The sequence below is a fragment of the Geotrypetes seraphini genome, chromosome 3 (assembly GCF_902459505.1).
Source record: "Geotrypetes seraphini chromosome 3, aGeoSer1.1, whole genome shotgun sequence".
In the NCBI taxonomy this organism is placed as follows: Eukaryota; Metazoa; Chordata; class Amphibia; order Gymnophiona; family Dermophiidae; genus Geotrypetes; species Geotrypetes seraphini.
Window position 1 is genome coordinate 160,784,979 of NC_047086.1, and position 16,906 is coordinate 160,801,884.

At 40.1% G+C, this 16,906-nt stretch overlaps 1 protein-coding gene across 3 annotated transcripts in view; it reads right to left on the reverse strand.

Moving 5' to 3' along the window:
* Nucleotides 1-262: 262 nt before the first annotated feature.
* Nucleotides 263-16,906, reverse strand: part of HIVEP2 (HIVEP zinc finger 2) — a 428,321-nt gene continuing 411,677 nt past the window's right edge. For all 3 annotated transcript variants that reach the window (XM_033936471.1, XM_033936473.1, XM_033936472.1), the window contains 3 exons: nucleotides 11,679-11,780; nucleotides 7,216-8,120; nucleotides 263-2,339 (listed from right to left, as the gene is read on the reverse strand). In XM_033936471.1, coding sequence (XP_033792362.1) covers nucleotides 1,530-2,339; nucleotides 7,216-8,120; nucleotides 11,679-11,780 — 1,817 coding nt within the window. In that variant the 3' untranslated portion in view covers nucleotides 263-1,529. The remainder of the gene's footprint in view (nucleotides 2,340-7,215; nucleotides 8,121-11,678; nucleotides 11,781-16,906) is intronic.

Here is a 16,906-nt window from a genome sequence, read left to right on the forward strand (position 1 = left end):
AAAATATTCAGTTTATTATCTGGCCATAAAACAAGTCAGGATGCTCACTATCATCTCCTACTTAAAACTTTTCACTGAAGCACTTTCTATGCTGTATCAGATGAAATTTACCCCCCGCCCAAAAAAACAACAACCCCAAAACAAAACAAAAACCCCTTCCAAAAACATAAACTAAACAGACAATGTATGCCACAGTGCTGGAGTCTGAATACTGATCTTTCAAACAAGCACAATACCATATTAAACGCAACACTCATGTAACTGTATATTTATTTCTTTTTTAAAGAACACTCCTTAATGTATTGTAATTCAATATACAAACTTGGTTTCACAGAATTATAATCCACTAAATAGCACAAAGATAATCCATCTCCATACGGTCAGATGTGCTTTGTCACCTTCTTTTTAAAGACACTCCAGTACAGTTAGGGGGTGACCTAGTGTCCAAACGAGAGTTACATAAAATTGTACCAGTGATGCACTTGTACATATTTACATGGGGTGGAATGTTTCCCATATATTATAACTGAGTATACAGATCAACATGTTCACATAAGACCAAATACTTTTAATATATTTATAACTGTTTTATAAAGCTTTGGAAAAAACCCATCACAATAGCACACTGTTTTACATTTAATGCTTTACGGTACTATCATTTTAAAATCACGAACAGCACTTAAGTTATAATCAATCCAGCAAACAAAAGACAAAAAAAAAAAAAAAATAGGAGTTAAGAACTGACCAATATGTTCTTAATCTTTTTTTCTCTCTCTCTCTGTTTTAACTAATGCGTAAGTGCAGAATAAGATAAGGTACTCTCGTTAAATATCTTGTTTACACTATACATTTTTGTTTTTGTTCTAAATTATGCAACAGTAAACCCCATGCTTCACATAGAAAAGAAATTCACAACATTAAGAAAAAAAAATAAATGTACAATTTATGAAACAAAGTAAATAAATATTAGTATTACAGAATCATTAGCTGTACATAAAAGCTGTTCAGTTTTAATCATATAAAAATATCTTAGTGCAACCTCACATATATATTGATGCTATTTTGCTTTACATCATTTAGACCCAAATGTCCAAAAAAAGGGGGAGAGGGAAATTACATTTATTACAAAGCAGATACACAAATTCCTAAAATATTTACAAATTACTGCTAAAAAAAGTGCTTATAAGAATATAAGCAAAGTAAAGAAAAGGCACAAACATCTGTACACTTTAGAAGTACCAGACCTAATAAGATAATTTCAAATTTCATTTTGGTCAGGCTCACGACATGTTGCATGTTATGTCTCTTCTGCTATGACAAAGGTATACATATTAGCAAACGGGTCTTTCTTGAGCCCAGGCATGTCATAACCTTGTATTCTTCTACCTCTAGCTGGTTGAGTGCTCCCACTATTGACCAAACTCCTTGAGTGTGTCCAGGGAGGGGTAATTTCCATTGGGTTTAGCACCTCCAATTATATTGAAAAGTTGGCTCCTATGATTCAAGGTACATTCTAAATACCATTCCAATCAATGCCTTTTGCTCTTCTCTAGTGCTGGATCCTTCCCGTCTTCTGTGCTTGCCTGCGGATCTTTCCTACTGTGAAAGCTTAACGGTTTGACCTCTACGTTCTGACTATAAAACATAGAATGAGTTAATGCAGCCTGTGATGTACCAAAAGTGTCTCTTTCACCGTGCAAGTCAGATTGGGTGGCCGAGGCACCAGCCGGCAGCAGGCCAGGCTCAGATCCACTAAAGTGCCTAATGCTAAGCTGTGCACTTTCCAAAGCTTTTGATTGGGTCTCAAGAGCCTTAGAGAGTTGATCTGCCCCAAAGGAAGCAGCCTCCTCTGCGGCAATTTTGAGGGAGGCAATGGCTTTTGTACAAGTCTGTATATTTTCCTCCTGTTCTCTTTCTATAGGTTGCGGGCTGTCTTGTGACATGCTATGTCTCAGAGAGAATAACGGGGAAGGTGATGCGCCAGACAGAGCATCTCGGGAGGCGGCCTGGGAAGCGTGCTTAGAAATGGTGGAGCAGTCCCTTAAAGCATCTGCTATCGTGCTTTTCTTCTCTTCAGAGCCTTTGGTCTGCAGGGGTACAGTAGACTGGGGATGTAAAGCAGGCAGAGATGCTGGTATTGAGTGGACCATCTGAATGCCTCCAATGGGGATCATGGGGACAGGCGCTCGCACTTGCTGCTGGGAGTGCAGAGGAAGATGACTGAAGACATGGTCACAATGACCTTCTGGGAGGTGGTTTGAACCTTGATAGTCCGGCACCTCATCTTTTTCTCCATAAAGGCTGAAGAAGGGAGCCTGAGATAGGCCTTTTCGCTTGCTCTGTAAACAGAAACAAGTAAAATAAAATACTTGTAACATCAATTAAGTCTCTCACACACACACTGCCCAATTTAACTATAATACTGTGGGCCTGATATTCAAAAGATTCCTGAGATTTATTCTCCCAAATTGGCCTCTCTGAAAATTTATTAGGTCTGAGTGCCTAACTTTATGCTCAAAATTACACTAAACTTATACACTTAAGAGCACAAAAAGTGGGTGGATTTATGGTGGGGACAAAAAGTAGGGCATGATTTTCAGTACTAGGCCCCTGATTCTGTAAAAGACTGCAGGGCATGTTTAGCCAATCTAGGTGCCTAAATGAATTATTTAATTAACATTAATTGGCGCCGTTAATTGAAAATTGCTATTAAAAAGCAATTAAATTACAATTAATTAGATGGTAGGTGCCTACCACGTTCAAGTAGGCACCTACTCTGAGGTATCTATTAGAAAGTAGGCATGGTGGATTCTGGGTGGATCTTGGGTGTGGTTTGACTTAAGCGCCTTCATTTAGGTTAAGAAAACCCTGGCATAAATGGAGTGTGCCTAAGGATTCAACGCCTACTGGTGCCTAAGACTGTTTTAGGCACCACTAGATATGATTCTATAAACGGTGCGTAGTGTGTGTTTGACACTTGTGCTGAACTGCGCCTACAAAGTTCTGTGCCATTTCTAGAATCAGGGCCTTGCCTCATAAATATAGGCAAATTATGGCAGACCTAAATTTAAACGCACGCTCATAAATTATGAAAAATCAAATTACCCTAATCACAAAAATGATGAAGATGAGAGATGATATCTTTTCAAACAATTTGGTCACTCATCTACCACTTAAATGGTTGATGAGTGACCAAATTGTTTGAAAAGACCTAAATTTAAAAGCATAAGAGTCAATATTTGTAGCGATTTAACTGAGCAGCAGAGCCTTCTACCCAATTAAATCACTTATAAGAATAGCCTTGCTCGGTCAGACCAATGGTCCATCTAGCCCAGTAGCCTATCTTCATGGTGGCCAATCCAGGGCACTACTAGTACCTGGCAAAGACCCAAATAGCAGCTACCGATCCAGGGCCTATCCACTGATATTTAATAGCACTTAACTGGACAACATCACTGAATATCAGCACTAACCGCCCCTGCACTATCCGATTATCACAGGAGAGTCTGAGATTTACCCCCTCTTTTATTTCATTGTTTTTTCTCAGTATGTCCAGCTCTTCTTTATTGTAAACCGCCTCGAACTACCTTGGCTTTGGCGGTATATAAACAATTATTATTATTATTAAAGCGCGCTAGCCGATTTAGCACATTTTAAATATTAGCACGTGCTAAATGCTAACATGCCCATAGTAGCATTTAGCCTCAGTAAAAGGACACCTCTATTTGCTAACTGGCTAAGTAAGTGAATAAAGTTAAGATAACAAATAGGCTGTCCTAATTTTACCCGCTGCTCTGAATATCAGCTAGTGCCCAGTTATTTGTTATTCAACTTTCTATACCATTCTCCCAGGGGAGTTCAGAACAGTTTACATGAATTTATTCAGGTACTAAAGTATTTTTCCCTGTCTGTCCTGATGGGATCACAATCTATCTAATGTCCCCATGGCAATGGGGGGTGTGTGGATTAAGTGACTTGCCCAGGGTCACATGGAGCAGCATGGGTTTGAATCCACAACCTCAGGATGCTGAGTCTGTAGCTTTAACCACTGTGCCACACTCTCCCCTTACCTTCCTAGTGACTGCATATACGCTGATATATAATGCCAGAGCCTGTGTCTTAATACCACTGACTGCCATAGACTAAATATTACCCCTTTAGACTTAAAAGCTCCCAAATATATGAAGTATTTCCCAAGAGATAATCTGAAGTCGAAAGCAGGTATACCCAAACGCAGGGGAAGACAGAGGAGTGATCTTCCTGCCTCCTCTCCGATGACATCATGGCAGACAGCGATTACCACCTTCGTTGTGCTTTTGGATCCGGGCGGATCCACTATCCAAGGGGGGTTGACCTTGGATTTGGACAGCGATGTTTCGCTGAGCCCGATTGGGCCTGCTGTTCCTCCTCGACCCAGGATAGAGACGGGGCTTTCGGTGACTCACCAAGAAGCACTGGAGTTGATATCTCCAATGGAACTGCCGATTTCACCCCTGACCCCGGAGGTAATTCGATCACTCCCGGCCAGCTCTCAGGCGGTAGGAGGAGAGACGAGCAGGGAGAATGAGAATGCAACAACCTGAGGGTCTCCAGTTCTCCCTCTGAGACCTTTGCTAAAACCAGCGGTGGTGGACATGGAAGTGTTATGGGGGGCTATGGAAAGCCTCTATCAGGTATACACCCACTTTATCACTACTAGTCAAAAGACTGCTGTTCACCTTAAGGAATTTGAAGAAAAAATTCAACACCAGTCTAATAGACTAGATAAAGTTGAGGGCTTGGTCTCAGATTTAAAAGTTTCTTCTAACTCATAATTAAAAGACAAAAATTTATTGATAAGAAAAATTGAAAATTTGGAGAACGCAAATAGAAATTTGAATTTAAGATTGCTTAATTTTCCAGTTTCGAGAATGCTTTCTCCTAAAGAACTTTTCCAGTCTTTTTTGACTTTGGTTTTAAAGTATCCTGAGTCCAATATACCTCCACCACAGAAATTATATTACCTGAATCAATTAAAAGAAGAAAAAGATAAATTAACTTCACGTCCCGAGGACTTGGACCTTACTGGGATGTTAGAATCTTCTCAAATTGAAATTTCCTATAGAACCACTTTGTTGGTGAATTTTGTGTTTTTGCAAGATAAAGAAGCGGTACCTTCTTCTTTTCTATAGGACTGAAAATGTTGAATTTTATGACATAAGATTGCCATCTTTCCTGATGTTTCAAGCCGGACACAGTCAAGGCAGAAAAATTTCTGACATTTCATCAATCAGTTTTAAGTTTGGGAGCTACCTTTGCATTACTTATCAAACAAATAGATATATTTTCTATGAACCGGATCAATTGCAATATTTCTTGGAAGGCAAGGCATCCATAAAGACTCCGGAACCTACCACTACACCCACTAATCAGGCTATTTGAGTTATTAATCCAAAGAACTCTGTATTTTCTTTGATTTTATATTTCTTAATTCAACGTCCCTTGACTTTTCTCCATAATGTGGATTATATTCATGGTATAATTTGTGAAGATTGGGATAGTTTCTCCCTTTATTTTTTTCCTTTTCGAATCTTGTATTCATTGAGTCTATTATCTTTTCTTTTTCAAAGTGTTGTAATTCTTTGATTGAAAATATAAATAAAAAAAGAAAATATATGAAGTAGGTTCCTAAGAGTTCTTTTTACTAAGATGTGTGTTAAATGCTAAGAGGCCCATTTTATTCCTATGTCTTAGTATTTAGCACACGCTAAATCCATTAGCACACCTTAGTAAAAGTGCCCCTAAATTAGACTGAAAACAGGACACAAATTTAGGAGCCTAGCTTAGAAACATAAATTTAGGAGCTCAACTCCTTTTTTAATATCAGGCCCTACATTTGCTTTTTTATTCTAATATTGCAACCATTCCATATACTCCAACACATACATTATGGCCAGTTGACTCTCAAAGACCAGCACTTCCTTCACCAAAAGTGGCTCATTATGAATCAACTTGTAATTCTGCTTTTTTCTTTTTATCTCCATTCTAATGGAATGACCTTCCACAAGTTATTCAAAGTGAACTTTCATTTCCAAAATTTAAGTCTATGTTGAGAAATCTAATTTTTCCAGTTTGACATTTAATTTGAGGTAATTTTCAAATTGTCAGTGGACATGAGAAGACTGCATTCATGAGACTACAACAAAAAAGGATTTTTTTTCTCCCATCAATACTTAAGGCCTCTTTTACAAAGCCATGCTAGCGGCTGCCCTACGCTAATGGCCCCGAAGCCCATAGAGATTTATAAGGCTTCGGGGCTGTTGCCGCGTGGCTTTGTAAAAGAGGCAGTTAGATTAGGTCTTTCTTATTGATAATGGCATTCTTTTTTTGTTTTAACTGATTTTATTGTGTTTTATAAGCCGCATGAATGTGTTCTAAATTACAGGATACCAAATTTTAATAAATGTATTTTATTACCAATATGACACATGCAGAATTAATTAAAAGGTATGTTAAATGTGTAATAGTGTTAGAAGTGTATGTCAAAAGTAGATGAGCCACAAAAATTATGAGAAAGATGATAGCTGAAAAAGGCAGAACCTAGCACATGTTTAAGGATATTGAAATGGTTCTTATTAGTTTTGTTTACGATGATGTACAGTGGTGTGCATTTTACGAACGTAGTTCGGATTAACTCCCTGCTTTACATTTGGAAAGGCACAAGTGGGGTGATATGAGAGAAGAATGAGAGAGATAAGCCTGCACCAGAATCTATCCCAGCATTTCAATTTGCCTGCTCTCTCTAGCACAGAGAGAAATACAGAGACTGACTCATCTGTCCATTGTAGCCTCAAAATGGAAATCTCTAGTGTTTTAGCACTGTGTATTCTGTGTGCTGTTGGCATTTCATGCATTTTGAGCTGAGACTCCATTAAACACAGAAGTCCCCAGCAAAAAGGCGATATCAAATGAAAATTTTCAGCACAGGCTCTAGTAGAATGGACAGCCAGTAGGCAACCTAATTTTAAGAAATTCACTGAATTTTTTTATCAGTTGATGAATATGTACAATATTCATTGGTGACAAATATACTGGGTCAGTATATTGGGATTAGGACATGAAGTTAATAAAGCTGTTATTGACTGCATGTATGCAAAGGCCGTGTGCGTGTATGTGTATAAAAACACTGCCACTTCTGTAAATATGAATCAGAATATGAAATGTTTTTATACTTACCATGTGATGTCCCAAGGATAATGATTCAGACTGTAAATAATGAATCAGGGGCAAACTTGGACTATGGTACGAAGCCCTTCTAGGTGAGGCTGCTCTAATTGATGTCATATATCTTCTCTCTTGTCTTGGAGACAGATCTCGTCTTGCAGAAATATCCTTTCCAGGTGACATTGGCCTAATTGGTGACAAATGACGTCTTGGTGACACATCTCTTCTTGGTGACAACTCTCTCCTCAATACGGCTTCCTTTCTGGGTGAAAGGTGTCTCATGGGTGAAATCTCTCTCCTTGGTGATAAATGTCGTCTGGGTGACAAATCCCCCCTAGGTATCAAATACCTCTTTGGTGAATTATCTCTGCATGGCGAGGAATCGTACCCTGGTGAGGATTGCTGGCTGGAGGATGAGAAATCATGAGGAGATGAGCTGGGTTCTGATGAAAGCACGTAGTCTTCGTCCATGGAGCTTGGCATGTCCAACCTGTCCTTGTCATGCTCCAAATCAGTGTACTTGCTGTGAAAAAGTCTCTGATACTCCATCATCCGTGCATCTCCACATGAGTCACCTGCTGTCATAAGGGGAGTCACCTGTATACTAGGCAAAGTAGCCAGGTAACCAATCAGTGAGGTATGACTCAATGAATCTGAACTCTCAGGTGATGCCTTTTGAGACATGGCAGCTGTAACAGACAGTGAGGAAAATCTAGGTGGCTGAGGGCTGGTGCTCCTGGACCTTGTTTTTGGTGTTGAGTCTCCTTGGTGTTCATCAAAATCATCATCGTCATCATCCTCATCCTCATTGTCATCTCCATCTTCACCATCTGACTCCTCAGCATCTGAGAATTGGTGATCTGTTGATAGACCTGTCATGCTACGCTTTTCCTCCTTGTGTGGGTCTTCGATGTTTTCTGAAACAGTTGTATGCAAGTCATTAGAAAGCTCTAAAAACCAGTTGTATTTAAAAAGAAAAGTGTACAGTCTGAAAAAAATATTTATAAGCCCTATTTGCATTTTACACGAGTATAAACCAGCATTTAAACATTTTATCTTACATAAACATCTAAGTGCCTATATAGAGCTTTGAAATACATTTATTAAACCCAAGTGCATGCAAATAGTAATGGGATATGGTCTGGGCTTGTCTTGGGTGGGACATGGGTGTGGCAATTTTATAGAAGTTTATTCCCCATTTCAGAATGGGGCTAAACATCAGTGTCCTAAGAGACTGACATTCAAAGTTACACCCGCTACCAAGCATGCTTAGGATTTGGTAAACAGCAGCTATTGAGCAGCACTGCTCTGAAGGGATGGGGAGGAGTTCCCCTTAATTGCCCAGTGGTTATGTTTCCAATGCTTCAAAGATAAGAATTTATGTGCTGATTTTGAGCCTATTTATTTTTCATACATTTGTTTCTAAAGTGGATGTTTAACACATGAAGCTGGTCCAAAATAGTTCATTTCTCCTGTATTTTAGAAGAGGCTCTGTGCTGGCAGATTCTGTTCTAAAATGACAGCAAAAATCTTTAGATGAACTGACCTGCACATCTCAATTCCTACTTCTATGACCTATCTAAAATGGGGATGGTGCATTTGGTAATGCACTTACAAGTATGACCACACAAGTACATATGAAATAAATTGATTAGAACATTCTGTCTACAGCCTGCCTCACTTTGGTGTGTTTGAGACATTCTTAGACTCATTTTGCATACATGGGAAATGGGACTGGGGGTTGTTCACATTTCCCCAATATTTTATAAAAGGCTCTGCCCAATGTCAAGCCTTTTGAAAAATACCTATAAGGTCACTGGCAAATATATGTCATGAAATAACAGAAACAATTTTTCAGTGGTATAAGTGGAAAACAAAGAGTGCCCTCACTTTTGCAGCTTGCATAAATCAGTGTCAGCTGGTGTGTGTATCTCGAAAAACATACAGAGTCAATTAAGCAGTGAAGCCAGTCAAGTTTTTTTCCCCCATTTAGAAGGCAAAAATAAAATATGGTGGATCCAGGACAAAATAAGCACTCTTATGAAACTTGTGCATGCTTAAGAGCAAATACAAAAGCTAATGGGGAAATTATTTTTGATAAATGTATGTTTCCCATTATAAAATGGAAAATTCACGTATACTATTGTGTCCCATCCAAACCTTGCCCACAACACACCCACTTAAAATATTTTACATCCTGTATTCCGGGTATCTACAAGTATAAATGGTACCTTCTGAAATCACTCTTTACATATGTAGCCAATCAACACATGCAAATGTCACAATTTAAATATGTAGGTGCTTTTAAAATGGTCTCTAGGGGAGGGATAAGTAGGTGGAAGATTTTCTCTTCCTCCTTACCAATTAACAGGAGGCTATAAGAGTCAAGGCCTCCTGAAGACTACTATTATTTCTGTGAGTAGCCTGGTATTGAGGAGGCAGGAAGGGTTTGGGGCAATTAAAGTAAAATGTGGGAGAATGGGAGGGATTTATTGGGTTGGTGGAAAGGAGGAGGGAAGAGGAGAGGGTTTTTCTGGGTGGGGGAATAGACAACCAACATTAATTTGTTGATTTCTGATATAGCTGTTTGTTGTTTTGGAATAAACTGTGTACAATTTATTTAATCGGCATTATTTGTTCCCAATGTCTAATAGCAAAGCTTTAAATGAAAATGCTTAAAGGGTAATGGGGTAGGGTTGAGAAGGGGATAAATTAGGAGTCAGACTTTTCAGGAAGACATTGTATGGCTTATTTGAATATTTTTTGAATTCTTTAAAATGGTCTCAGTATTGGATAAGCATTTCAAGAACAACAATAATGACTACTGAGATAAATACTTATTGGTCACATGAAAACACAAATTGAAAATTTACCATAAAGCTCAATTACTTAAAGCACCTTGCAAGCCTGATATGAAGAAGGTGCTGACTTTAGTCCTTGTAATCTTTAAAACTGATTGTCCGTTAAGTCCCTCATCTCCTTTCTGTGGGTTAACTAGGGTTACAGATGTCTGGATTTTCTCGGACATGTCCGGACGGCTATTCAAAATCCGGCACTTTGAAAAGTTTTTACCTTGGGACCGTGTTGGGAGGGCATCTGCGCATGAGCAGATGCAACACGGTGACACTGCGTGCTTGCTTTTTTTTTTTTTTACCAAGAAATTTTATTGAAAATTTTAGCAAAATACAAAAAACGGGAATAGACAATTAAAGACATTCCAGCAATAAGGATGAAGAAAAACTTAATACTATCAATTCAATAACTGTTACACAAAAAAGAAAAGTGTATTCTCCAAACCATTCAATATACCATTATACAAGAACTTTAAGAGGAGACAGAAAGAAAAAATAAGAGGAAAAGCAGTAAAGGGAAGGAAACAGAAAAGGAGAGAGATCCCCCAGAGGCCAAAGGAAAGACGTTAAAGAATAGAAAAAACAGGAAGAGAACAGATTGTGGGAGCGTGACTTGGGCACAATGGGGGCAGGGCTGGGAAGAACTGTGCGGGCCTGGGGGTGGGGCTATGGGTCCAGATTTTAACCCTAGGGTTAACAGAACAAAACCTGTTCACTGTGCTTCTCCAATGTAGCTAAATGATTTCAGTCCAGGCCTCCATGGCAAACTGAAGCTAACTGTTTGTATAAATTTAGAGTTGCAAAGGTGGTACAGGTTTAAAATACAGTGGTACCTCGGTTTACGAGTGCACCGGTTTGCGAGTGTTTTGCAAGACGAGCAAAACATTCGCAAATTTGGTGCCTCGTAAACCGAGCTTGCCTCGCTGTACGAGCGCCCCACCCCCCAAGAACCGGCACCCTCCCCCCCCATGATCCAGCACCCCCCCGCCGCCATCAGGCACCCCCCCCGCCACCATCGGGCACCCCCCCCCGCCGCCACCTGAGATCCCCTAACCCACCTGAACTCTCTTCTTACTTCCAGTGTAGCCTCCGCATCGGCACCAGCATGTTCTGTGCCCGAAAATCTGCTTCCTGTGCCGGGCCTTGAGCATGTGCGTATGCTCAAGGCCCGGCACAGGAAGCAGATTTTCGGGCACAGGACATGCTGATGCCGGCGATGTCGATGCGGAGGCTACACTGGAAGTAAGAAGAGGGTTCGGGTGGGTTGGGGGATCTCAGGGGGCGGCGCGTGGGGGGTGCCGGTGGTGGCGGGGGGTGCCCGATGGCGGCGGGGGGCGGAGGGGAGGGCGCCTGTTCGCGGGGGGGGGGGCCTTCGGGGGGAGCAATGCCGGTTCTCGTGGGGGGGGGAGCAGCGCTGCTGGCCTCGGGGGGGGGGGGAAGGTTTGGGGTGGGAACATATCAAAGCAAGTTTCCCTTACTTCCTATGGGGAAACTTGCTTTGATATACGAGCAATTTGGATTACGAGCATGCTCCTGGAACGGATTATGCTCGTAATCCAAGGTACCACTGTAATTCACTTCCTCATCAGTCAAGCTAAATGAAACAAACTCAGTATGACGTACCAGCTTCTTCAGTTTCTGTATCATCTACGGAAGTCATCGTTACGCCAAGCTCCAGGCATTTTTTCAAATGTGCTTTAGACTTCATATGTTTTGTCAGATTTCCTGTGAGGGGTGGGGGGGGGGAACAGGAGAATGAAACCAGAGATTAAGATAATTAATTGGCAACAATGTACTGGTCTCTCTAGGATGGGTTTTGTGTTTTTTTTTTTGTAAAGCCATTTTTTTTTCAAAACTTCAAAAGGAGATAAACTGACTCATTCAACTCTGTCTCCGCTCACAGCAAGAATAATTTAATGAGACTGAGGTTTTATAACATCAATGAGGTAACATGGGTGACTCTATGTGTCATGAAAGTGAGTTATCTGTCTTAATAAATGCATTTTCATACTGTAAGCTTGCTAATGATGAAGAAAGAGAGAACAAAAAAAATGTGCTTCTGCAGGAGAGAGAAGGGTGAACGGATACGCTAAGAGATAAATAGGTAAATGAGTTCCCCATCATTATTGATAATTAGTAGTGAAAGTTGTCATCTATTTATGTAAATGAGAGACAAAACAGCTCTTCACTAAACACTACAGTACATCTCAGTCCTTGGTACCAAAGAGTCTCCCATTTGATTTTTTAAATATGCTACTTGGCCTTAAGGAATTTGATTGCAAGATTGCAATGTATTATTAATGTTACAGTATTATTATTACTGTACACAAGTCGAGGGTAGTTTTATAAGTGGGCATCTTGACAAAAAAGTCACATAGGCATATGTTAGGCCTGTTTTATAAAGGTAATCACTTCAACAAATCGTGAGAAAATAAAATCTCTCATCACATATCACAGAAATACATTTAAAATGGGCACTTTTACTAAAGGGGGTTAAGCCCTTAAGGCATGGTTAGTTCATGTCAACAGGCTACCGCAGAAAAGCATGAAAGCATTTTGTTGTGTTTTGCTTCTTTGCACACACTAACACATTTGTTACTGATTAAAAAAAATATTTTTCGGGGGGGGAGGGGGTCATGAGTGGAGAGTGGATATTCCTGTGGTATCCAGCTAGCATATTAGGAATAGCGCATGCTAACTGGATGACGCAGAGTTAAGATTTTGCAGGTACCGAACATTACCTGCAGGTACCTGCAAAAACTTAACTCTGCGTCATTAGCGCATCACCTGCAATAAAACTTTTTTTAAAAAACACCAAATGTGTTGCGCTAAACCCATGTTAAATTACGTTAAGCCCAAATTTTACCGCACTTTGGCCCCCTTTTACAAAGCTGCATTAGGCTTTTTTTATGGCTGGCCGCGGTGGTATTAGCTCCGACGCTCATAGAATTCCAATGAGAGTCAGAGCTAATACGGCCACAGCGGGCGATAAAAAAGCCTAATGTGACTTCATAAAGGGGGCTTTTATTAAAGGGCTCCTTGTTTAACAGCACCATCAGAGGAGAGATAGGAATATGGTCTATAACTCCAGACCATCCATCTCATGATCTCTCCCAAAATCAATCATCACCCCTTTTTTTTTTTTTTTGTGAAACCAATAGAACATACCTAGCCAAATTTTGAATCTAATATGGTGTTCCAATTGAGAGATATGGAGGGGCATTTTTGATATGACATCCATATCCGAGTTTGGATGTTTTGCAGAACATGCTCAAAAATCCATTAGCAAACATGGCCATTTTTGAAACAGAAAAACATCTATCTTTTTGTTTCAAAAATGGTCATTTCTCAGATGTGCTTGTCCTCAGTGTGTGTATCTTTTTGAAAAAACAAACAAACAAAAAACAACCCACGTCCAAAAGAAAAATGCACAAAACAAGTCATTGTAATGTAGGAGAAGGCCAGCATTTTTAGTAGATTGGCCACAAAGACATCCCAGCAGAGCAGTGGGGCACTGTAATGAATTTCACATAAAAAGGCCAAGGTACACATCTCACCATAACCCCTCTACAATGTATGGTGAACCCTCAAAACCCACTGGACCCAAATGTACACCACAACAGTAGCCCTCATGCCTGCAGGTGGCACCTACAATATACCTCGTATACGATGGTACAGTAGGTTTTAGGTGAGTTTTGGAAGCTTCACATATTCCACCATAAGTGCACTGTTCTCCCCAGAAATATTTTCCAGCCGGGTGGGGTGGGATGTGGAAATTGGTGGTGGGGAAAATTAACCCTCTCTTTTACTAAGGTGCGCTAGCATTTTTAGCGCGCACAAACCCCCGCGCTCGCAGGAAAACTAACGCCAGCACAAAGCTGGCGTTAGCGTCTAGCGCGTGTGGCAATTCTGCGCGCGCTAAGCGCACGCTAAAACCACTATCGCAACTTAGTAAAAGGAGCCCTAAATGTGTACTATTTTTATTAGTTAATTATTATTATTTTCCAATGCTCAACATGACTTCCTTTTTTAAGGTTTGACACTTGTGCAAGAATATTTTTACTAAATTTAAGAAGTATCCAATTCTAGAAGGGAATAATTAGATATTTGCCCTCTTTCAAATGGTATAGAGGTTTAAAAAAGGGAAAGACATTAATGAAGTCATTAGATTCAATCTAGCCATTTATTTCTGCATGAATTTAAACTAAGAAAAAAAAGATAAATATAGCTCATCCAGTCATACAAGAAATGGCTCTACAGCAGGGGTGCCCATACTTTTTGGGCTTGTGAGCTACTTTTATTATTTAATTCTTTTTATTAATTTTTCAAATGACGGCAATTATTCACTTGTACAGAAAGTAAGTTAGTAAAGTGAGAACTATATACAATATAAATCATATACAGTCCAATAAAGAAACTAAGTACAAGAAAATCTTCTAACCAACTCAACTCAAGTCCTGAAATGTAGATCCAAGATTTCATTAGAGTGAACAAAGAAATATTATTAAAAGAAGAATAGAATGCAGACAAAACTGAGAGATAGGCAGATATAAAATTATGGAGCTGTTGTTTTCTCTTTATCCAGTCTAGACGTAGCCAGAAAAGCTGTTAATTGTTGTCATTTAAATGAACGGTAGTAAATAATACATTTGCAAGGATGTCTCAAGTAAAAAGTTGCTTCCAGTGATGTGACTCCAGGTTTCAACAACAAAAATTCTCTACGTCGCTTTTGAGTTTCTCTGGAAAGGTCAGGAAACATTTGTATTTTACAACCAAGGAACTCTTTATGTCTATTTTTAAAGAAAAGTCTTAATAACCATGTTTTATCAATAGCGAGAGCTACAGTCAAAATCAAAGTGGAAGGTACAGCTGTTTCTCTATCTGAAGTTTCTAACAATTCAGAAACATTCAGTAATACTTGATTTGATGCTTTAACTTGCATTGGGGCCCCTTCTTTATTTGGCAAATAGTATACTTGAGCAAACGGTGGTAAGGTTTCTTCTGGCACTTCTAATATTTCTATCAAATATCTCTTAAGCATTTCCCTAGGGGTAATCAAAGTCAATCTAGGAAAATTAATCAATATCAAATTATTATTCCGGGAGTTATTTTCAAGTATCTCTAATTTTCTTCTTAAATTAATATTGTCTTTAATTAAGGATTCCTGTACTTGTTTAGTCATTGATATTTCTTGATCAAGTTTTTGAATCATAATTTTTGAAACAGTCATATCCGTTGATAGATCTTTCAGCTCTCTAGAGTGTTGAATCAATTTCCCCTCTATATATTGGAAATTGGGACTAATAGTCTTAGTAAAATTTGTAATCAAGTCCCATAATGAATCTAAAGTCACTTGTGCTGGTTTTTCAAAAATTGGAAAACTTTGCTGAGTATAGAAATGCTCACCGTCAAAAGAAGAAAAGTTTCCCTGGATAGGTACTGGCTGGAATCTTTCACCTCCGGTAGCTTGTTCTTCCCTGGTTTCTTCTGCAGTTACTCTCTGAACAGAGAGTACTGCTTCTTCAGTCTCCTGTGATGACTCTGCTGCCTCTCGAGAAAGTACTTCCCCCATCTCCGGGGTTTCCTCCACCCCTGGAGAACTGGCTGACCTGGGACACGGAGGTGGAGCTCTCAAGTCGGGGCTTAGAGTGGTTTCCAGCCCTGGAGAGCCTGCCCCGGTCTCGCCCTCTTCCGGTGCTCTTAACGGGCTCACTCCCGACATCGAAGGGACTGCATCCTCCAGCCACCGCAAAATCTCATCACTTCGGCCGAAGGAGGTGTCCTTGGGTGCCGCGAGACGCTAGCTGCGCTCCTTCCCCTTCTCTTCAGCATTTTAAGTAAGTAATAATTAAAAAGAAAAAAGAGATTGGAGCGGTCAGAAGCGTCTCTCTCAGAGCGTCTGCACCGTGGCCATCTTGGATCCTTGCGAGCTACTTTTAAAATGACCAAGTCAAAATGATCTACCAACAATAAAATTAAAAAAAAATACAAAGCACACTGTATGCTGAGAAAATTGTTGTTAATTATCATTTATATTCTGCGGGTTTTCAAAGAGGTCAAGGCAGATGAAATGTCACCTCAGGAACAACTATACAAAAATAGACAAATATACCCCTTCCCTTTTTACTAAACCGCAATAGTGGTTTTTAGTGCAGGGAGATGCGCTGAATGCCCTGCGCTGCTCATAGGCTCCCTGCGCTAAAAACCGCAATTGTGGTTTAGTAAAAAGGGGCCATAGTGCAAAATATAGACAGCAGATATAAATTCTCAAAACGGACACATTTTGATCACTAAATTGAAAATAAAATCATTTTTCCTATCTTTTTGTCTGGTGATTTCATGAGTCTCTGGTTGCACTGCCTTCTTCTGACTGTAAATCCAATATTTTTTCTTTCTGCCCCTCCCCCTTTTCTGTCTGTCTCTCTTTCTCTCTCCCCCCTGCCTGCCTGTCTTTCTCTCTCTCCTTGCCCCCTCTTTATTTCTGCCTTTCTTTCTCTCTCTCTCTCCCCCTGCCTGTTTTTCTTTCTCTCTCCCCCTGCCCCCCAAGCCATCACACCGATTTCTCCACTTCCCCGATTCTTTCCCTACCTCCTAAGCCACCACGCCGATTTCTCCCTTCTGGTTCCCCAAGCCAGGCCAGGCACATACAAGCACCGGACTCACAAGACTTCACCTCTGACGTCAATTCTAACGTCGGAGAGGAAGTTTCAGGCCAGCCAGGCAGCGATTGGCTGGCCCAGAACTTCCTCTCCAACGTCAGAATTGATGTTGGAGGAGAAGTCTTGTGAGTCCAGCGTTTATACGCGCCTGGCCTGGCTCGGGGAGGCAGGAAAAAAAAGAATGGAAAGGCA